The sequence below is a fragment of the Hetaerina americana genome, unplaced genomic scaffold, assembly GCF_022747635.1.
Source record: "Hetaerina americana unplaced genomic scaffold, ioHetAmer1.1.p SCAF_11, whole genome shotgun sequence".
Taxonomy (NCBI): Eukaryota; Metazoa; Arthropoda; class Insecta; order Odonata; family Calopterygidae; genus Hetaerina; species Hetaerina americana.
In genome coordinates this window covers 42,015,360-42,039,940 of record NW_027286181.1, presented here as the reverse complement: position 1 = coordinate 42,039,940, position 24,581 = coordinate 42,015,360, and the positions used below count along the sequence as shown (strand labels likewise).

General features: G+C 38.9%; 1 protein-coding gene across 1 annotated transcript in view; it reads right to left on the bottom strand.

Moving 5' to 3' along the window:
* The window catches only part of LOC139700865 (acid sphingomyelinase-like phosphodiesterase 3b), a 505,549-nt gene that overhangs the window by 375,482 nt on the left and 105,486 nt on the right, over nt 1–24,581 (bottom strand). The window contains exon 3 of the mRNA XM_071599300.1: nt 15,927–16,004. Within this exon, the coding sequence (XP_071455401.1) occupies nt 15,927–15,996 (70 nt within the window). The 5' untranslated portion in view covers nt 15,997–16,004. The remainder of the gene's footprint in view (nt 1–15,926; nt 16,005–24,581) is intronic.

Here is a 24,581-nt window from a genome sequence, read left to right as displayed (position 1 = left end):
TACTCTTCATATCACAACAATCAACCCCTGGCACAATAAATGTGACTCGCAGCACTAATATTCGCGGTTCAGGTTTCCAAATAAATCATCCACACATTTACAAAGGCCTGAAAACAAAGCGATTTATTCCAAAGCAGACGTTCAATGATGAAATAGTGCTAATGAACACACGCAGCAGTAGTAAACAATGCGCCGGAGTAACCCCACCGTAAGAGGTCAATTAAAAGGAGACGAGCTTAAATTCCGAATCCGGCGGCTAGGGAGAAGCACGAATTGGGCGAGCGCCGATTCTTCTCTCTCTCTCCTCTTCCCAGATGCCCCGTCGCAGGCTACGGAAGTGCAAAACGTATATTACGCCTCGCGCTTCCCGCGTCTAATGCTCTCGATCGGAGCCGAGGCGGTTGCGGATGTGGGGCGCGAGATGTGGGTTTGTCAGGAGGGGGGGGGTTCGGAGGAATAAAATGGGGCTGGAATGCCGGAAGGGACGCCGCCGTCACCTGCCCGCCGAATCCTCCTCCCTCCTCCCTCTCTCTCTCTCTCTCCAACTCCCCCATCCTCCCTCCAAACCACAACCGTCAAGAGTGGGAAAGAGGTCCCCTTTGCGAAAGAAAGAAGGGTGGGGTGGAACCAGGGGAAACGTTGGGGAAGTGGAATCGATACTCTGTGTGCCCACAAAGTAAACGTGGAGGAGCACGGGGGAATGCCCGCCTTCCCACTCAATCCCACCGCTCTCCCGCCCCCGTGAGCGAAATGGGCGGGAATTTCTGTGGTGGCGGCGATTCCATAGCAAGTGAGAGAGAGAGAGAGAGAGAAAAGGAGTGGTGGTGTGTGGGTGGGTGGGTAGGTGAAGTGGGAAGAGTGAGAGAGAGAGAGAGAGAGGCTTTATCTGCGGCCGGAAAAGAAAATCGAATAAAATTCTCCGGCCCGGACAAGAGAGAGAATTAATACCTCGGACCCGTTTCCGAGAGTTAAAAAAAAGAAAGGTAGAAGAAACTCGAAAAGTTTATGTTTGACTTTTGGCACCCCATCGGAAACGGGGTTCATTATTTTCGGTTTTTGAGCCACGTCGGAAAAAATAAATAGAGGTGGTGCTCTCGACTTTCGCAGTGTTATGTACGCTGTTAGTATCCCACGACGGCTTTCAGTTATATCCTTTGAAAAGAGAGGAGAAAATGTTGTTTAGAACTAACGCAAGAAGTGTGATAACGTCGGTGGGTTCCCCAAATAATGTGATCATTTTCTACAAAATAGTAAATAAACTGTTCCGATAAAAAAGTCGAAATAAGTAAAATATTTTTGAAAAGGCTGAACTCATTCTGTGCATTCGTTGAATGAAGCGAATTTTATAATGACGATAATAATAATTCTCCAAATATTTTATGAAGCTCTTTCATTCTTTGCAATCAAATACGCGCAGATTTAGTATCAGCTTATAACTTGGCCGCTATGGCTATGCATTCATAAAGTTCAAATATAAATTTGAATTAGACGTCACCATGTAAATTTTGTGGGGGAAAAGAAGCATGTTACTTTTCCCTGGGAAAATATGTCGTATTTATTGTTTTCCTTATTATCCTCAACCTTTTAAGAATAATACTTTGCCTAGTTAAGAGCCAAAATATAAATGTAAATGCGCTTGAACATTAGCATTCAATATTTGATCATCTTCCTTAACCACCACCAACTACAGTTTAGAATTCGAATGGAGTTATCATCACTAAATATCACATTAATCGAGGATAGAGGTCACCTCGTGTTAAGCCCCATGGCACGTAAAATTCACACATACGAGATGTAGAGAGATTCAGGCTGTCAGGGGTCTCCCGGGAAGATCTGGTACCCGGAAACTTAGACATCTTGAGGAGTGCGAAATTCACAGGGAAGTCTAAACCGAGCACTAGCCATTAGTCTACTCAGTAGACAACCACACCAGCTATTAATAGCTCTTTTAATTGAAATTTAAATTTTTCTTGCAGCTGTTCCTCCAAATTAAAAACATCTTTATTTATTTTGCAATGAATAATACAGTTTGACAGTTGGCAAGATACTATGATTACTGAGGCATTGAAAAAGACTAGAACTTTGTACACCTTTAATTAGTGTTGATTGAATGACAATAACATTTTCATTCATCAGTAAAAATGTTATTGTACATGGTATAAATTACAAAAGCTATAAAATATTGTATTGCTGTATTGTATTGTATTGCTGTATTGCGAATGAGGTGCTTATGTGGACTCATGATATAGTTCTCGGAAAATTAAATTTTGAGATTAAATGGTGTTAAATAGTAATTTACCATTATTTATGAACAAATTATCCAGTTCAAGACGAAAAATTATTCTCTGCTTAGTGCTTTTATCGTGGAAATGCACAGCAGGAGGTTAAATCATACACTGATAAACAATAATATTTTTAAGCTTACAAAAACAGGTATAATATCTCCCGAAAGATATTCATCGCACAAATATGTCTTATCTGTAATCACATAGCACATTGTCAAAATCAAACTTGTAAAGAGGTACGAAAAACTCACAGTAAGGCAGAAAAGCAAACAGCTCAGAAAAGTTCTTCAACGCGGACGCTTCGTACACACATTAGAGATATGGAATTTTAATTTATTATTTTTCCTCACTAATCCCGCATAAATTTTTCATTTCCTTTTAACCCCCCCTGCCCCACACACTTCCTTTCCCATCAACTCGCCGCATTAACGGCTCACCCTACGAATACGGAATGGGTCGGATGGAAAAAAACATGGCGGCAAACGGAAGCCTGCTTTTGCGGAAGGCGAGAAATTCCAGTGGTGAAACGGGGATTAAATCGTCCCCGGCCTGCGTCTTCCCTCAGAGAGAATAAGGAGACGAAAACGGACGCGTCTCTTGAAAGGCGCTTTTAATTGGAAAATGAGTCGGAAACATAGCCAGATCCCCCAGCTCTACCCACACACACATATATACTCCATCCCAGTTTCCTTAATGGATTAATTTTCCCCTTGGATTGCTAGCAATTTTGGATTATCATCACTGACTGCTTCTTCTACTAGTAGTAAGTCTCCTCCCCGTTGCTATCCTTCCTGATACTCGATGCTGCAATACCCAATTACCCGAGTAGGAGATCACGACACGGAAGCTTTCCCAAGCGGCGACGGAAGGAATACCACAAGCTACTGCTGTCGTGTTTGCTGCGAGCACGCCCGCCTTACTTCAAGCGCATCTTTCTTCGCGCCACAGAACACCCGCGTGGATTTCGTCACGAGCCCGTGATTCCACTTCGTTCTTCCGATTGACGACGCTCTAGAAACGTAAGATTAGCTCGCAGTAAGTAATTGAAAATTCATGGATAACACCTCTAGTATTGATCTCGGCGTTGAAGATATAAATAGGCCAATATTGTGCACATTAAAAATAACAACGGGATACTAACGGGGCTTCCTGTTCAGGAGGCAAACCCAATCCAAAACCCTCTGTAACTTTCGTATCCATCATATTTGGTAACCCACTGCCATCAACTGTGCATGAGCTGGGATAAAAATAGCGTGAAAAAGGGTGACAAGCTATAATAATTGCTATTCGACCGAATAACAAAATGTTAAGCAAGGCGCCGCATGAGCATAAGCATATTCTCAAAAATTAAGGAAATCTTAATCACTGATAGATGCATTAAGTATCTATCTTCATAGAGTTTTTATGGTGGCTGAAAAACAATTCGCAGTTCTCTATGTGATATGAGGGAAAACATAGAAAAACAACAACATAGAACACACACTAGCGCAAAAGCATGTTTCGGCTAATACCTTCCATCTTCCCCGGCGAAATAAAACTGAAGCGGAATGATGAAGAATTATTCGGCTACGAGAGGGCTGAATGGAGCTTCCTAGTGTGCGCCGACGAGTCTTCGCCTCAATCCTTTCTGTGAATTGGGGGAGTAATTCTAAGATCGATGCAGAAGCACAAAGGTCGAAAAAAAACGATAAGAGGATAGAGAATGGACGGGAAGGCAGATTTTGTTTAAAAGTGGTGATGGTTTATGAGGAAGGAAAGGCAAGTTGTGACACCGACAAAATGCGAGTTGAGGGGAGAGGTAATAGGAGGAGCTTTGGGATTTAGGGAGTGGATAGGCAATGTTTTAGGGTCAGAATCCTTGGCGAGGAGGGTGATCAAAAATGGCATGGGAGCAAATTTTACAGCAAACACGGTTGTAGGTTGGTGGGCAAAGGCAATAGGGTGTCTAGTAGTTGTGTCGGAGCGCTGTGCGATTTCTCTAAGGTTTATGGGCCGTTTGAAGACTACGAAAGGCATTGGTGGCAAGACGTTGGTGATAGTTTCATATATTTTCAAATTGGACACAGTACCCTTTTTATGGGTTTCGTGTGTGCTTGTCATTGAAAAGTAGACGTAGCAGACATTTGAGGGAGGCGAGTGCGAAAACTTGGGAGGCGTGGATTAGACTGGCGAAGAGCGAGAGAGAATTTTCTGTTTGTGTATCGAAAATTGTTTACTTAATTTGTAAGACAGGGATACTGCTTCAATTTTGGTTCCTTTTAATATAATTGGGTAAGCTACTGAGCCCTTGGTGGTAAGGGGTTGAATGTCAACTCTTGGCGTTTTATTTTCTGCTTGTGGTTTTTGTGCGGACGGATCTGTTTAATCTGCAGCTATGAAGCCGGATTCTCACGCGAAGGAAATTTATGACTGCATCGAAAGTGAACCAAGCAAAGTTAAGAACTTAAATTTCACATATCCGTTCATTTGATTATTGATGATACGATCTTCAGTTGTCGCGAAATCTTGACTAATCGCAATATTTAGCATTTACACGATACACTACGAATAGCGAAATAATAGCGGAATTTAATTCGAAATGAGAATTTTAATGGTACAGGGTATGGCAACATAACTTCCTTTTTTGAAAACGTTCTACGTCTGAACAAAGGAATTTATGTAGCCGCACCCTGTATCATGATCAAGGTAAAAAAGACTCCATTTACATAGGAGTCTAAAGAAGTAATTTTTAGAATAAGACTGGAAGGAAAGATTGATTTAGTTGCTTAATGAAAAGACGCGCATGCTGGAGTTATGCGTTATAACTATTGCGAACGGAAGTTACATATTAATGAAGGATATCGTAGTTTTTGCTATTATTAGCTTAGATGGAATAATTAAAATAGAATAATGGGAAAATATTAATTATTCTCTGGAAGGAAATTGAGATTTTAGGTTTTGGACAAGAATAGCGTCGGGAGGCACAACCTCCATTGTGGATCATGCACGCTCAGAGAGAGGTCACGTCGATAGCGGCCATGAGTGAAATGGAATCATGGGAATGGAAGTGGAATTTAATTAGTTAAGGATATCATAGGAATCTCGTATGAAGAAGGCCAAGGCATGGACTAAGGGAATCAAGTTGCCTACGAAGGAGAATTATATCTGCGAGGGAATCGAAACTAGAAACATTAGGGCGGCTCGGATTCTTGCGCTAAGAGAGTCTGGATAACTAACAGATAAATTAAGGGATTATGATCCTCGAGGGAGAAAGAGGAGAAATGTCTTAATGGGAGAGCCCTTCGTCGATAACGAGTTCAGAAAATATTAAAGGTACCAATATCCTTTTGAATTTGTGGACTAGGATCTGGGATTACAAATGTAGAGCTTATTATTTCAGTTCTTAAAATACGTGTTGACTTTTTATTTTGGCATTTGACACTTGCAATGCCTATTTTCTTCACGATTTTTGTACCTGAATCATGGCAATATATCAATATTACTATTAGGCCGAGGTTATGCTGGCAAAGATCTTTGACTGTTAACGTTGAGAACCACTGAAAAGTAACCATTGTTTACAGTTATGATAATTATTTTGGGGTCCAACCATAGTTTCCTGAAGGTATAGTATTCCTTTTCTTGGTATTCAGTAACGGAAAGTTTCACACATTTAAATCTATAAATGCATGTGCATCCTTTTTTTAAGGTAATCTACCGGTTAAGGTAGGTTTTTGAATGGACACAACTACCAAACAAACACTCCTAACAAAACACAAAATCCATCATCCTACTCTATATCAGGTCCCTCTTCATCTCTGAGTACTTTCTTCCTCCCTTCATCCCGTCCAACATCCCTATCCTGTTCCTTCCCTTTCTTCTTTTGCCCAACATTCTCCCCTCTATCACAGTCTTCAACATCCCGCTGCCGGTCAATACCCCCTTCATCCACTTTTCCTGCCTCCATAGGATTTCTCCCAACAAACCCCTCTCTTCGCCCACAATACCAAGTACTTCCTCATTTGTTTTCTTCTCTGTCCATTTCACCCTCTCCATTCTTCTCCGCACCCACATTCCAAAAGCCTCCAATCTACGTCTATCCTCCTGCTTCAATGACCACGTTTCCGCGCCGTACATAGCTACGCGCATGTGCATCTATAAAAGTCGAATTACTCATACCAATTTTATATTGAAAAAAAATGTTTGTTTCAAATTATAGTTCATATTAATAGTATTTCATAGAACTAAAATTCTCATTTAAGTGTTCTGTCCCGATTGCTATGAGAGTACTAATGAGTTTAATTACTGGGAGTTAAGTTGTATAGCTACTGGAGAAAAACCATCTGGTATGTTAGATATGCCAATACATGTAAAACTTGGATATACTTTCTTTAAGAAATTGATGATATTTAAATCATTTCTGGTGATATAATCTGCATTTCAGTCAGAAGGGACAGGTAGTCATCGATGGCACTTACGCGTTTAAAAAGGATCCCAGCCTTTTTGTAGCACAATCACCTTTTCCAGCTCCTCTAATTAACGGGAAAGTATCTCTACCTTAAAATATCTCCTGGTAATATATGAACCATGGCAACAAATCAGGCATCGACAGGAAGTACGTACGTTTGTGGGATATTCAGGGAAACGTGTACAATATCCCAAAATTAGACCAAAAATCGATCGCTGCATGAGATAATATAACGCATTTGCGAAGTTTTCGATGTATTATTCAAACAATTATTTTCAGTGAAATTTTCTTTGGCTCTGAAATACTTGGCATATCCCGATAGTTAAGAGGGATCAGAAATGTGGGGAAAAGATCTCTTATTCAAATTGACCCCCGGCTCTTACATATTGAGGGTACCGAAGAGCACAGTCAATGCAACAACAGCCTATTGCTTCGCTTTGCCTCATTTAACTTTTTATAATCAAAGCTGTTATTCTGTTCGGAATCAATGCCTCAATACATTAACGAGTTAACAGTGAGCGCCAACCATTCAAAGCGTGAAATGGGGAAAAGTTCTCCTATTAAAACGGATAACAGTCAAAGACATGCACTTCTTATTATGTAAACTCATCTTTGTAGATGCATTTTATGATTTGTAACTCCTCAAGAATATAAAAGAGAGCGTCTTCATAGCTTCAAAGAGTTTCAAATGAAAATGCGGATTCGCGACCCGATGCATGGATGCTGTTCACGAGCAAATTAGTTCAAGTAGCAGGCAGAGTTCTCCACATTATCCACTGTAGCCGATGATCAATAAAAATTTATTCTTCTTTTATGAGAGAACATTTTCTGAACATCAAAATAAATTGTTTTTCAAAACCTTATCCTGCTCAATTTGTCATCTATAGTAAATTCAAGAGAGTTCTGCTTTGTATCTCAATTCGAGACAGTGCGAAAAAATATGAATTAAAATGAATACTTCAAAATCAACGTTAGAATAATACATCCCCGTTCTAAAATAACAAAACTCAGTGCTGGCCATTTCAATTATTTTTCATTTTAAAGCATAAATAAAATTAATGAATAGAGCCTAAAGCTGAAGAGAGCAGGCATATTTCCAAACAAATGAGAGCATTTATATCGCTCTTACTCGGGCGATATAAATGCTTCATTCCAAAGTCTCCATTCCGAAAAAAATTGTTTCACTTTCTGTTATTTACTCAGAAAACACACCTCCAGCAGAGATTCAATCCCAATGTTACTGTTGAAATTGAAACACTGAAATTTTTTATTTTCAATAAATAAATAAACACTATGAGTAATAAATTAGTTTTATTTCGATTTCGCAAAAAATTGCTAAACTGAAATGGGTGTATGTTATTTAAAACTGAATAAAGCACTACATGATCTCAAAATGGCCTTATTAAGTTTTCAGTGTTCTACACAACCAATTTTCAGATTGTCATTTTCAACTGCGATTATTGTGTTTTCACTTCATCTTCCATGAACTAAAAGGCTCCATCACGTTCAGGTACAATGGTAAATTAACCGAAAAAAATCGTTCGTACGTTAAAGAGGAAAAAAAATAATCGCGTTGAAGGAACAGGGTGATAAGGGAACATTGAGCTAAAAACAGCCCAGCCAACTCGGAAAAAAATAACCCATCGTCGTGAAATAAATTGCAAACACGAACGGAAACCAGAAACAGCCAATATTAATAATGCAGGATAAACAAAAGGGGGACGTAGGAACGCTTTGGCGAAGGAAAACGCAAATTAACCGAGGCGGATTTCAATTTTCGGCGTAGAAAGAAAAATGAAAATGTGGTTTTAGACGGCAAGAGTTTCTCATGGAGACAGAGCTCTTGGAAGGGAGATGAACATTAAGGGAAGAAAGCAAGAGGGGCAGGTAATTATTTTGCAAAGATTGGATTTCGTCGGAGGGCGCGCGAGATTCAGATTTGAGCACTCGGTGAGGTGAACGCAGGAAGCGACACTTTAATTGGAGGCGCCCTCGATAGGGAGCGGGACGAGTAGGAGCAGAAGAACGAGAGGGAGTGATAGGAAAGAGGAAGAGGAACGAGAAATCCCTGAAAGGAGAAAGTAATAGAGGATGGGAATAAGAAAGAAATGGGAAAACTGAACGATAATTATGAAATGGATGGAGGAGACCTGAGGTCGCCTGAGAGGTCAAAAGCTCGAGACGTAGAATATTGTCGAGATATGTAGGAAATGGCCAGGGAATACATGGGAAATAATTCTCTGCCACTATCTCCTTGCGATCTCTCAGGTATTTATCTGTGAAGGAACGAACGGCATTACGTATCAGATATTTAGGGTTAATAACGTCAGAAGTCTTAGCTTAGCTAAATCCACCCCCTTCTCTCCCTTCAAATTCACTTTCCTTCCCTTTCTCATAGCTTGGCTACTTTCTAAATTAAGAAGACTAATCCAATATGATAACGTTCTTCTCTTTACTGTTGTAGATGATCGAAATTTATAATCACCATAAAAAGTACCTTGAGTATTCCATTCCAGGTGAAAATTTCTACTGCGTTTCCCGGAAAATTTCGAAAGCAGTGGCAGTGAATCTTATATTTATGTAATTGCTAATAACTCAGAAAAGTTCCCACTTAATCGGTGAAGCTTTCGATACACAAAGTAACATCAGTCCAAATTTTGTCAAAATTCACCTTCAATCCAATCGAAAAATAGTTGAGAAATAAGGTAATTTTTCAGCTACAATAATGAAATTAATTAAACGATTCATCATTTGAAGCGTTTAGGATTCGAGTTTATGTTTACGTAACTAAAAGCATAAATTTGAAAAACGTATGATTTTCATCATTTCAACTAGAGAAATATGTTACTCGTGCGCATGTACATGATAATAAGTAAATTTATTTGCTCCATTTATATATTTTTCTTTTGGTTAAAACGGAAAACAATTAATTGGAAGCAAGTATTCACGATGGTGTTAAATTGTTGTAGGCTAAATTATGCATCTCTTCCTCTTCAGCTGGACAACGATAGTAATAGTACTTCGTATTGCTGAAACAAAAGCCAAAATACCCATTTGATGTAGACATTATTATTTCTAATAGTCTACCGAATATTTGGGACTAGGACTACAAACTACTGCACTCTCAATGCTCTACATGACACAAAATTTACTTAATGCCAGACGCCAAATATTAAAATGTCCCATTCTTTAGATATGCATACTTTCTACCAACCTTGATTCCATCCAATTGCCTATTCCTTTCCTCTTTTTACCTCGCTACCTCCGCATCTCAAAACCACACTTTCGACTTCTACATCCCATTTCCTATCAGTATCTTTTGAATCCACTAGTCCTGCTATCTTCATATTTCTCCCAACAAGATTATCACTTGCATTGCAATGACTAGATTTTCATCGTTGGTGTTCCTTTGCTTCCATTTTATTTTTTTCATTATTTTTCGCACTTCTCCCTCAAATACCTCCCCCATCTACGCTTATTCCTCCCGCCTTTAACGTCTCAAATTTCTGAGCCATGCAAGAGTTTTCACCAGTCTTTTCTTTACATCTCCTCTTAAAGTGCCTGTCAGCGAATCCCTAATCTTTTAGACGCTTCTTCACCTACACAATTCTATTTATGTTACCATCACTCTGATCAATCTCCAAAACACTTCCCAATATTGAAAAGAACAAGTGATTATGGATATCCCTGTATTCCTCCCGTGACTATCTCTACCCATTCAATGAAATTCATCATCGCACCTGTGCTTTCTGAAGCAACTACAGGTTCCGGATAAGTCTCACCAGTCTGCTCCCATGATATGAAAAATTTCGATCAACCTTGCACAGACATAACTCTGTCGAAGTATACTAGTATATACATACTAGATATATTCTCTTCCTCTCTTTATTAGGGACCTAATTATTTCAATCGCATCATGTATGCCAATTCTCTACCGAAATCCAAACTGATCTTTTCCCAAGCATTCATTTTCTCTTTTCTCTATTCTTTCGATGATTTCCCTAATTGCTATCTTCATTGAGTGTGAAATGAAGCTTTTAGTTTTATATTCCTCTCCGACTGCGGCTTTTCCCTTTTTTGGATTGAGTAAAAATACTGATCTAACAACCGGGAAAATTTATCCCCCATAAATTCATTGCGAATGAGTCCATAAATACTCTCCCTTCTCCCATTTCCTAATTTTTTAGTAGTCTGCAAATGATGTCACCAATTTCCACAGGCTTCTTTGATTTCATTTTCTTTAAGAAAGTTATTATCTCGCAGTTAAGTATGCTTGGCCCTAGGGTATCTTTATCAACATCATATTCCCTTTCTTTTATCCAAACTACCGAGCCTATTTTCTTTATCATATATTTCCTAAATATATTCTTTCCATCTTGTCAGAACCTCTCCTTATTTATTTAAAGTTTTACCCGTATCATATCGATTTTTCTTTCTTACATTCTGGCAGTTCCTTCACTTTCCTATGGAGCGTGCTCATTTCGCCCTGTCTTTTTAAACTGTCCAAGTTCTCACTTGGCATAAGCATGAGTATGTTTCCTTTGCCCTCATAGTTCATCATCTTAGTTAATTGAGTAACACTCGGGAAAATCTTCTCCTTAATTCTGGGTTCACCACCTATTTCAGTCATTCCACCATCTTCATAATCATTTTTCTATTTATTATTCCTATTACTTCGTTTGGAGCTCTTTATTCCTTGTTTTGAGATACTCCCTGGCTCTGTATTTTATTAGTTACCTCCCGGTACTTCTTCCTTTGAAAAATGGTTAAACTACCATCCCTAAAAAACTTCTCTAATTTTACCATAACATGTGATCAGATTCAGCATATTCCGGAGAAAATACGTGGATCAATCATGTTATCCATACGCTCGCCTACGCTATGCCTGATGTCTCCCTCTATCAGATGGCACTTATCATGTGTACCAACTCGAACGTCTAGTGTGGGTTTTGAAACAAGATGGCAAGTAAAATTTAGTTATTTCACCCTCAAAACTGGGGGAAAGAACGTAAGCAACGAAGGTTGCACTGAATAGGGGGTGAAATGGGAAGGCGGCTACTGGGAGGTTTCAGTGGACTAAGTTCAGCCTGGGAGGTTTCAGTGGACTAAGTTCAGCCCGGGAGGTTTGAGCGATTTAAGTATCCAGATGTGTGCCATCTCGTTTGTTCTCACCTCTATGCTGCTTTCGGATTCAAGAAGGGTTTCTATCACCGAAACAGTAAAGCAGTTATCAAAGGATTGGTTGTGGGAAGCAGCGTGAACATCAATGGGGTAATTAAGGAAGGTGGGAGATTTGGTAACGTAGCGGAGGTTTTTCGTGCGTAGGAAAAGTTCGGTGGTGCATTCAACCTCGTCGACAGCAGGACACAAGTAACGGGAGAAGTGTAGGTGGCAAATAAATGAATCATTAAGAAAATTAAAGAATGAACTTTAATCAATGGTATGCGCTTTTGAATACTAAGCCGACTTTATGCCATATATGAATAAAGAATGTTCATTATAATTGAAGCATTTGCTCAAAATCTTCAAGGATTCAAGGCGAAATGATAGGAGCTGCAGGAATTGAAAAGGGAAGATGGTAATAAGAGCGTGGCAACTTACTACGGAAGAACGTCATGAGGAATTACGGGAGACACAATTGTGTGTGAGATGTGTCTGAAAATGGGACGCAAGAAACGCGACGTGAAAACTCAATGGAGAAGCGAATCATAACCATGTTGAGCCGTTAAGCTACTCATTCATACGAGAGAGAAAGGGAGGCCGTAAGTTATCGAATCACGAGCGATAAAGCAAAATTGAATTAAACGGGAGACATAAGGAATGAGATGAGACTTTCTAATTAGTTGAACATAGTAAACATATGCCATTATTTTGAGCAACGCAGAATTCTGGATTTATGTCTCGATTTTTCGTAATATACTCTTAATAAGTGTAAACAGGCCTCAAAAAATGATGTAGTCGTATGTGTTGAGTTCTGCTGATTGAAAAATGCTGAAATTATTCCTAAATCACTCCAGCTTTAATGTAGGCGAGAAATTAGTCCGTAATTTCAGCATAGTTTTCTTGTGCTCAAAAAATTGATATTATCCCATTCATTTCTTATTCATAAGGTGTTTTCTTCCACGAATATATTTTGTAAATATTTTCTTTCGTTCGGAATAAATGGGTCAAAATAATAATTTTTCATGGGTCAAATAAGTGGGCGTTCTTTTGTTAATGTAAAAGCCCAGTTCAATGGCAAAATCAACCTAAAATCTTGCAATTGAATCAGTAATCATTTTTGCCGTATACATTCACTTGAGTACTTGTGAACGGCAAAGTTCTATGAGAGCATCAACAAAAATGGTGTTTACCAAATAGTTAAACAAGGATGCAGAGGACGTACATGTTGATTATGGGGTGACAGCCAATTCAGATTAGGCATAAAAGCTCCCGAAAGAAAGAACGAGGCCTAGGAACCTGCTTACTAGCCTGATTGCGCACGGTTTCCCACACTGTGAATGTTCAACCGGAGCCAAAAGCGGCGCCATATCACTTTGAACAAATAATAGAAGAAATAACGTAGCACTCTCACAAAGCACGGTAAATTCGCGTCACCACGGTAAACTGCACATAAAAAAATTCTCGTCGCTCGCAACAAAAGGGAGGGTGATTTTGAATAATGCTACCTGATGCGCATAATTTTCAAGCCTAATTTTCGCATTTCGGGTGGGATTAGCTGCATTAGTTCCAACTTTGCGGAATATCCCCGCTATGAGAAATATTTTGCAATATTCCACTAAAGCAATGTCGCATTACGATAGGGTTCAGTATAATGCAATTAATATTCAATTCATTTGCATCCATTCAAAAGGAAAAAATCAAGTAATAATGAAATTATGCTATTAGTACGTCATACGGGCACAGGACGATAATTAATTAAATAACTTGGGAGTGAATGTATGCATGATATCATTATTATTAGCTTGTTATGGAGATTAGATGTAGCACTTGTGATCGGATGTAAAGCATTTATCAATCGGCTTCAGCGAGCGAATATTGTTCCACCCTGTCCGTTTGACCTTTCACATCGCCTGCTATGTGATATTTATTTTCTCACGAATCCCAGGTCGCAGAATCACACGGCTAAAGAACTTTCACTTCATACTCGTTATTTTTCCGTGTTGCAAATCTGCCATCACTGATTTTACAATATATAGGGTGAATGTACAATAACACATCCGGGAGAATCCACCGTGAGTGAATGGCGTTCAATGAAACGAAGATTTGGTTCTTGCCACATTTGGGTTGTATTACCAAAAAGAAATAGATTCGATAATCGTTTACCTTACTCGTCTAATAAAATGAGCCATGGTAGCTGATTACCTTGAATAGGAGCTTCGGAAGACATAAGGCGACGAATAAAGCGGGACGAAATGATCTCCGTTGGCATGGATTTTTGGGTGGTCTGTCATCAATCTAGCATGCTTCGAACTCCAATGCGCAAATGCAATTATTTCGCTGTGATAAAGACCAAAACGTGATAAAGGCACGACAGCAACTCGGATGACTTGATGCTTGGGAAAACAATTAGAGCCCACGAGAAATACTACCCCGAAGCTGTCATCAGACCTTCGCTCTCTATCGCAAAGCATATCCTCTTTCTGATCAACGATGGCCGCTGGGGATCCGACCGAGGATAAAACCACTCTGAAAATATCCAACAGCGGGATGTAAAAAGTACATGGAACGAAAAGCGGAAGAAACTGCCTCAAGTGACGGCATAAGGAAGAAAGCAGCCCTGGAGTGGGGAAAGGACTCGCTGTCCGTGACATTTTCGCTAATTACATTTTATTCGGTAAAAACGCGATGGTAATGACAGCGACAGAGCTTTACGTGGAGTCAAAAAGTTCCTTGAAAGTGTATTAAGTGACGATCTTGGATTTTTTTTGCAATCTCCCTATAGTAATTGGTTTGCGATGACAGGAGTTCAATTTTAGGAAAGTTTCCTAATAATAACATTTATTCTAAGTTCACTTTGAGTACCCTCCTTTTGAAAATTCTGACGGCCAATCCGACATAATTACACTTTACGAAAGTCAATTTTTGCAGCTTTTAAATCCTCAGTCGATTCAAGTGATAAGAATTTAAAGAACCAAAATAAGGAGTGAAAATGAAAGCTGAAGGAGACGTGTGGCTAATTCAGCACCTTAAGTTCAATAATTCCTCTTAATAATTAAATTTTATTATATTTAACAAGCATGGCTTATGTACTACCTCTTCATATTGCGCGACGTTACCTCGGGGAAATAAAGCTGTGGGAATTAGAATGGGATTTCATGTGCTAACATAGAAAATAAAAACTCCTTAGAACATTTTCTTCGTGTACGAATTGAATCAATTCGCAGATAAAAAAATCAAGTAATGGCAATTTCAAAAGGCATTTGTTCTATTAAAGTACATGAAAAATACCATCCACCATTTAAGTTGGATATAAATAATGAGCTACACTTTCCCTCTCCGTATATGACGCGAATATACTCGTAATTCCTACTACCTTACCCTAGCTCCGATAGTCAACTGTAATGCTCAAAAGTTAGTATTGACCTGGCTTTTCTTAAAAGGTGTATTACAAAACCTCAGATAAAATGTTCACAATAAAAAATTTAAAGCCAAAGGAAAAACTATGTTATCAGACAATGGGGTCGATGAGCAGTGGAATTACTTCCATGGACGATGGATGCTAATACGTCACTGACAAGGCAGATACAGGATCCCTTGGATTTCCACATAGAACAATAGTTTTCATTAAGGCGCAACGGGTAGCAAAAATCTGGTGTACCACCTCGAATTCTCTCCTCGTCGAGATGAATCACCAGTCAATGGTAACTCTGTCCGTGGTCCATGAATCTTTTAAAACATTTGATCCCCTCCGGTGGCATAAGAACTCGTGAGTCCAATACTGTTGTCGGTAACACAACTGGTTTCATCACAGCTATTTCATTGAATGTTTATGTTTGGACGCAGCGTGTTTTTCATGTAGGTCAAATCGTGATACTGACTTTTTTGTTCCCAGATACCCCCAGAGAGACTTCGACGTATGTCTGTGTTTAATTTAGTTCTGTATAGCAACAGAATGTTGATTTTGCAGCGCACACAGAATCTTCCCTTGGCACACATGCGCGCTTCTCTTGAACACAAAAGACATAGGTACTCACCAATTTTCGCCCACGCCGACGCAAACAGCAGTTGGAGAATGAGGAAAATTACTCCTTTAAGTCTTCCCATTCCCGATTCTGAATTAAAAGAAAGAAAATATTGCTTCAGACAAAAATTTAATTTCACGTTTCCAAATAGCAGATTACATTCTTGAGAACATCTAAATATATCTAAATGCATATTTATAATTTATTAATAATTATTATAAAATTAATAGCACAGTAATAATAAAATGCTAATAATAGCGGATTCCAATACGTGCATGCCAATTACATGCATCAATGCATTGTAGATCACGTGACAATCTCTAAACACTCACGTTACAATGCAGTTTAAAGGGTACACTCTTTTGAAATAATATTTATATAGGTAAAAACAGGGTCTCATGGGTATCTAATTCAAACTAAAGAATGCAATTTGACTCACAAGTAAGTTAATATTTAACATTTTTACTAAATTAACACCTTCAGCTACATCACTCTCTCTCTCTGGGAGACCAGAATGTATACTTGTACATCACTAACCTAGTATCCTCATATATTTAATGTTTTATCATACTCTTACCATTCTTTATTGTTCATCAATCATATGCCATTTATAACACACTGATTTTGAGTAGTTTAAAATATCATCTGTTGGTTTACTTACGAATTATCCACATTGGAAACTCCAGGTTAACCATTAATACGATATGGAAACGTCTGAGAGTAAATACAATCAAACTTCATGTTTTTTCGTCCATTTTACAAGTAAAATGCAATAAAAAGTGTTAAGAAAAAATCTGAGCGTATCGGTTAATCGAATACTGAGTGCTACTACTACTGCTCAACCATTGGACTACTCTTCAAAGAGAATATATGCAGTTTAATACCCCATCCGTCAGATTAGACAGTGCAATATTGGTTCTTTCGACACTTTTCGTCAAGACAGCTGTCTATGAGGGGTATTTTTTTATTCTTTCCCCGCTACACTATTTCCTATCCATACAAAAATTAACCAATTACCTGATAGTGTACAAAATTAATGGTGCACAAAACCTGAAATATTTTTCTCTTACAGTCGTAGCCGTCACTTCGTAAATATTGTTAAGTTTTATCTAGCAATGATCCAATGAAAATACCAGTTTTACACAATTTTACTTTTTCTATGAAAAAATGGTATTACGTGTCGTAACTATGGTTTGAGCATTCCCCCATAATGTCTTCTGTTAACAACCTTCTTTCAAAAAATAAACCTTGACTCGCGGAGCGTGATGAAATGGCTTCAGTATTCAATCCTCTCTGTGGCACAATAGCGGCGGGAAAAGAGAAAGGTGCTAGGGAGGATTTCGGAGAGGGTAGGAAAGGTGGATGAGAGGGATGATGGGAAGTTGAAGAATCGAGGATGAGGGGTGGGTGAGGAAGATGGGGGAGAGAAGAAGTATTTCAGACGACATGAAGAGTGATAGAACGTATTTGGTGCAGAGAAATCAATCTGTATAACGTCAGAGGCATTTATGTTAAGCTCTAATTTATAATTGCTAAATTCACGTGGTATCACACGACATTACGTGATAGTTTTCATTGTTCATTTTTCGACGCCAAATAATTTCTCATCCTTTCGGTAAAGCTTTGCTAAACGCCCTCGGATTGGTCCCTTGGACAAGGTGCCGATACTGACTTCCTCGAATTCAACACACCTCAACAACCTTTTATCGCACATTTTAGGGTGCCAAATCTGCGCGTCGCACTTTTATTTGTTGCCTAACTGGAGCACAGTCGGAGCATTGAGGGCGCTCGGCCATCATCGCGGCCGCAGAAGCAATTCCATCCACCCGCCGTCCATCATTCTGTGGGCGTGAATCACGTTTCGTGATTGGCGATGAGAAAGGCTCCCCTCCGACCGTTATCGCGCAGCTGTAAGCGACATTCACGAGAGCGCCATCTCTAGGAGGGCGCACTACAATAATAATCCAATAGCCTTCCTGTCACCGGACCGGGAAATGACGCGTAGCACGCAAGGAGACAGCGGCGACCCTGATATCCCTTGTACACGCTCCCCGTCATGTTGATTAATTCCTCATAAAAGAGTTATGGCTAGATGATTTAATTTCAATAGTTTCTTTCCATTTGGTAAACACACGATTGTCTAGTAAAACAAATTAAATACATGAAAATCAAGACTTTATTTTTTATATCTTTTATTCGAAAAACTAATTTTTTAATGCTGATGAAAGAAACTAATATATTAAATGAATTTTCTACATGAAATATTCTAGAATCCATATCTCACGTCTAAGTCATCAATTTTTTGATGTACTACCATTGCTCGGAAGTACTTTGCTTGAGGACACCTCTCACAGAAGTTAACCATCCATGATGGGCATAGGTAGATTTCGACAGATATATATTAGTGTGTGATAGATAGGTGAACAATCTTCCAAGAGTGTGATAATAAATCGTACTGATATAGAATAAGTAAATGGGTATTATGGATTAAAGTTGGCAGCACGGTTTCCAAGTTGGTATATTGTTTGGATACTGATAAAAGATTGAAGATTAAAATCTGAGCGATGCATTAGATTTCTTCGATTTATCCAAACTGTCATTTTTGGGATACTGGACCTGGAAAACCGAAGGAAATAGACAGGATTATCCGACTTCCAACAGAGGAAATATTCAGTTTTTCAGGGAATGGTTTCTATTTACTAGCGTTCCACTTCACCAAATAAGTTTATGTTTCGGGAAAGTTTTCACGCAGTGATCATTATTGACTACAAATTCAGAAATGATAAGTCAGTCTCATTTTTTTCCATTGGATGCTTATATTCTAATATATTACCGTGTAATGTTTGCATGCATTAATACGCGAAACTATCAGATTGAATAGATCTTACTGAATAGAATTTTTCTTGCAATCGCACGTTACCAGAGAAAGCCATATTCTGAAACAAATAGTTTCACTATGATGACACACCTTAACAAAATAAAGTCGACATTGGTGAGGTCAGTATTACTTCGGTCGTATAAAAAATCATCTTTCCCATCGATTTAAAAGAAGCCTGAAAATAAATCACAGGACAAGGAAAAATAAATTCTTGGAAACTCGATGGCTAGAGATCAAAATGAAACACTTGTAACCAAACTTGCATATACAAAATTACTGCCGTAAAAACAAACTAAAATTTTTTTTCATGAAATTGAGGCTTTCAGAAAATATTTCCAAGCCCTTATTTCCACGTAAAGAATGAAACCCTGCATCAATTCGTACAAACTCTGCGTGGTTTCTCACAATAGAGGGTCAAGTAGGCCAATGGGATGAAAGAACCGAGAAACATAGACGTGAATCAATAAAATCTTTCAAACGCAACTCTAAACGTTAAGACGGGAACCTTTCCTGCGTAACATGTTTCAGAAGAATCTGCCCCAGAACTGGGAAGAATTTTTTTCCCGCCGACGCGGTTGGCTGGAGTGGGACTTATGTTGGAAAGGTTATGGGATTTCTCGGGAAAGGAATGAGACCCGCGTTAGTTGTCTGCGAGAGGTTACAGAATGCGGATCGCTACTAGACTGGACGCCAGTTCGAGGATTCCGTCACAAATTAACGACGCCACGTTTAGTGGTATGCCCGAAAAATCGGATTCGGGAGATAAAGTAATATCCTAATGATTGATTTACTGCTAGCACAAGATGTTTCAGGAGAGTAGAGAGGTGATAGACGACAAGGAACACCCAGGACGTCCGTCAACGACCAAGTACGACGAAAATGTGTAAAATTTGAGATGTGCTAAATTCAAATCGACGCTTAATGTCAGAGTTTTAGCAGAAGACTGTAGCATTCCGAAGGTCACACTGCATCGCACTCTTACAGAAGATTTTTCCATGAGAAAAGTGTAAGCCAAGATGGTCCCCAAGGTGCTGACGAAAAATCAAACGATTGCTCGTGTGACCTCTTTTATCTCTTGGACCGCTGTGAAAGTGGCCCACAGCACTGATGATGTGGATCCGACGGAATACTTTTTCTTCCTCAAATAAAAAGGACCTTGACAGGGAAACATTTTGGAATGCTAGATAACGTCAAAGTGGCCGAGACGATGTGCTTGAACAAGATTGCGGCCGACGCTTTCCAGGAAGCGTACCGTCAATGTCAAAGGCTCTGGCATCGGTATTACGATGCACAAGGGTACTATTTTGCAAATTGTAGTAGTTTAGATTTATTTTAATTATTTTTGGGACCGACCCTTTACGTACCAAATGTTACTTTACTGTTTTTGAGGTTTCCCAAATGGATGGGCAGTATGGGCCGACGAAAGGAAATCGGTCTACCTCATATTCTAATGTGTGCATTTCACACGCCAGAGAGCATAGTACGAGTAACCGTGCAGTCGTCTATTAAACCGAGGTTTGGATTGGCTACTGTGGTAGGTAAGATTGATTAAATAACACCAAGGAATAGATGATTTTTGCCTCTTGCTTTATACCTTTATCTTACATAGCTGTCAACGATTTCTTCTCTTTTCAAATAATTCTTTCATCAATGAAATTCTTCTCGCAAAGATATCTCTACTACCTCCATTTTACTCCAGTATGCTGACTAAGTACGTGACTTCTAACATGGATTTAAAATAAAGTATTAATTTGAACGCCTGGGTTACACTTTCCACTAAACATAGTGATATACTCGAGAAAAACACAAAAATAAATTAGGATGAAGTATTAGAAAAAAATTGCGTCGAGCACGCTATGGGTCAGATACCGCATGCAAAGGAAACGTAAATCAAAATAGAATATAATCCTTCAAAACTGGACGCTTTAGGTTATTGCTGAAGATAACCTCGGCATACAAAGTGAAAAAGGAGGAATTATGATAGGATAACTCATTAAAATAAGGGATATTAACCAAAATGCACATATTCACGTATCCTGATTGGGAATCAATCTGAAGGAGAGTGAGTAGAGTATTAGGGGCGTAAAAAAATAATAAGTTGGGTAAGAAAGCATTTGCGAAAAGATGGAAGTTGATTGCAGGCACCTTTGGTAAAGATGTAAATAAAAGACTAGCGAGAACTTTAATAGGGTGCGTAGTTTTGAACAGCTCGGAAACTTAGTCATTGAGACAAGAGCATTGAGAGGAGCTTAGATTGGAGGCTTTCGAAATGTGGATGCAGAAAACGATAGAAAATTAAAATATACGGAAAATAAAATAAACGATGGAGCTCCAGGCATGATAGGGAAAGAGAGATGAACGCAAAGAATATCGAAGAGGACTGGACAAATGGAGGCAAAAGATACAGAGAAGCAATTAGATGCTGAAAACACCACTAGAGGGACGACTTTTGGAAAACGAGTTAGAGGGAGGAAAATATTAGGCATTTTGAATCAAACTAAAGTTGGTAGAAAGTATGCAGAGCTAAAGAACTAGTTATTGAAATGTATAGTGCGCACTTAAAGGATATATTGATTGATGTAGGTTAGAGCTTAAAAGTACTGGCTTGTATGGTGCTTGAGTCCAACTAATACCTACCTTTAACCGGTGGGCTACTTCCAATAAATTAAAATAAGAAATAGTAATTAAATTCACAAGGAATTTGCTCGTAAAATAATTGTTGGGAAAGTTTATGAAATGTACCATGAGAAATTCCAAGTGGCAAACACTTGACTTAAAAAGGTAGATAGAAAAGTGAATAAGTTGAGAGAGTTAGATAACTGGTATTAAACTGAGAAAATTGAGTTCTAGAGCCAACCAATCTCCGGATTGAACAATTAAGATGATTTTTAAGAGAGCTATATTATTTTGGATTTACTAGTGATAAAACCATTACTAAATATAGTTTTTCGCATATCTGATACTCGTCTCCTACGTTAAATATACACCTATCAAGTCATTTTTGGCTCGAAGTATACAAATGGTAGTTTTTACCATAATTCATTGGATATTATCTTTGCGTCCCTGGCTTAAATTATCCAGGTGTCTATTTCATATACAAATTCCACCATTTTTATCAAATGTTGCACTTCAAATCCCCTAGATTGAATAGGATATCTTTGTTTACCGAGAAATTCGATTTATGCGTCATCTATCGAACGGAAAATTAAGCAGCAGGCGCAAAGTGCTCCGTAGGCTTAACCACTAGAATGTACACAGTACTTACGCTTAGGTAAGGACTAAAATTGCATCGTTTTGTCTAGACTACGAACGCATTGTACACCAAACTAACCTTAGTTTCCTGGAAAACTGGCTGAAATATGTTGATTTTCCACGATGATACTTAAATCTTAAGCATAATATTTAAATACGTACAAGGTTTGTATAAAAAGTATTGGTAACAGTTTTTTCTAGCGTGTGCGTGAAATGCCGTATCAGACCAGTGATTAAATGTGATCATAGAAAACAGCACAGGGTATAAAGCATGATCACAGATCGTATAGGCATCAATAGGTTGACAGTGCACACCATTATCACTGAAAATTTGGCGATGCGAAAGATCTGCGCTAAACTCGTCCCGAAGATCTTGACGGATGACGAAAAGCAGAGTCGAGTGTCTGGTTTCCGAAAACCTTCTGCAACGGCATCTCGACGATTTCCCAACGCCCTTATAGTCCGTAATTGCCACCAGCCGACTTTTTCCAGTCCCATTTATGAAATCCTCTCTCAAAGGACACTCCCATGGAAGAGGCTTGCACGCGTACCCTGAAGGACCTTTCGGGATCCGCATACTAGGAGCCTTAGAGTCGTGGAAAGCCGCTGGCAAGAGTGTGTCGACGCTCAAGGGAATGAATGTATTTTGAAGACTTTTGAGACATTGTAGCAAAATCTGAATAAATCTATTTTTCTGAAACTTTTCAAGATTCTTTTTATAAAAATCATGTGATTACTAAACATGTTATATCATTTATACGACTTAAATTGAACAGCAGAGGAAAATCTGGCAGCATTCACGTCTCCGTGTATCATTGCTATCCCTGCTAACACCTATCGTTATAATTCCTGGCCGCTTAAATTGAGTTGATCCCGAATAAGACGTATATCCCTCCGAATTTCCCGTACTTCAGAATACGCCTGAGTTGATCCCACAGAACCTTATCCAAATCCATCTCGAAAATTCCAAGAATTTAAAGAAAACGAGTTAATATTTTTGCCCCCACGCTTCTTTCCACTGCCGTATTCTTCTCCATTCGAAAGATGCTCCTGTTCAGCAACTTAGTTTATTTGCTGAAATGAAATGAAATAATTTACTTTGTAATTCCACACAATTTTACAAGTTACGCCTGAGACAACAAATTTTAGTTTATTTGCTGTCAATGTTTAGTAAACTGAGTTTGACCCAACAGTTCCTTCCAACTCACAGGTTTAAGTCTCATTATATTGTAAATATAAAATGAACGTACCTACGGTCGTGAAGCAATGAAAACGAGATAGCCGAGACCGTAAATTTGATTAGCACTATGCTTGTAAAGGGAGGGGGAGATGAAACAAAGTTACAAGTAAGGGGAAAGATAGGGAAAACACATTAGGTCACTTGGGTGTATTTGGGAAACAGTGACTCACGTACATCTCAATCAAATACAAAAAGGCAAAATTAATAAAAAATAAAACAAACTTACAACCACTCGATCACTTGAGTGCGTTGAGGAATAACAGACACTCTCGTGAATCGAATTCACACAAACACAGACAGGGTTTGTAAGGATATCTAACATGCCAGGGACCCGTTCTACTCACACTAGAATAAAAACAATAAAATTAAATTAGATGAGACCCAATTTCCCGCTTACAATCACTCGCGTGCCTAAGACCTTGGTAAATTAATCCTTCAAGCAGGAAGAAGCCTGCTTGGCACGCGAAACACTTGGTGTCAGGTTTTCTCTAGGCATTTACCTACTTATGCACTTACTTATTTCCTTGTTTTTTGTTTGTATTTGCATCATTGACAGGTCCCTGGCATAGGAGAAATCCTTGTAAACACTGAACGAGCGAGTACTTGTGAATTGCAAAGGTCCCTGTTTTCGAAAGGCCCGAGTGAATGAGTGAGTGAGTGAATGAGCTAAAGCACGCGTACATCCGCTTTATAATTTTTTATTAATTTGTTTAATTTCCGGACACTTTCAGTCCTCGTTAAAGCGTACCCCGGTCAAGGCGAATTACTTTTACATTCTAAAATTGTTGCATTGAAATGCACATTAGCGGATGACTCCGTTGAGAGTTATTGCTGCGACAACTACCGCAGATTCATCGAATCTGAACGAGTGAGTCAGTGCGATTCGCAAAGGTCTAACACACCCGAGTGATTGAGTGATTGCGAACGGGAACTTGAGCCTTCTCTTTTTTTATTTTTATTGTTTTTATTCCAGTGTGAGTAGAACTAGTCCCTGGCATAGGAGATATCCTTGCAAACCGTGAGTGTGTGTGTGTGAATACGATTCATGAGAGTGACTGTTATTCCTCAACGCACCCTAGTGATCGAGTGGTTGTAAGTTTGTTTTATTTTTTATTAATGTTGCTTTTTTGTGTGATTGGGGCATACGTAGGTCACTGTTTCCCAAACACACCCAAGTGACCTAATGTGTGTTCCCTATCTTTCCCCTTACTTGTGGTTTTACCTCCCCCCTTTACAAACCTAGTGGCAATCAAGTTAACGGTATCGGCTATCTCGTTTTCATATCATTATATTAATT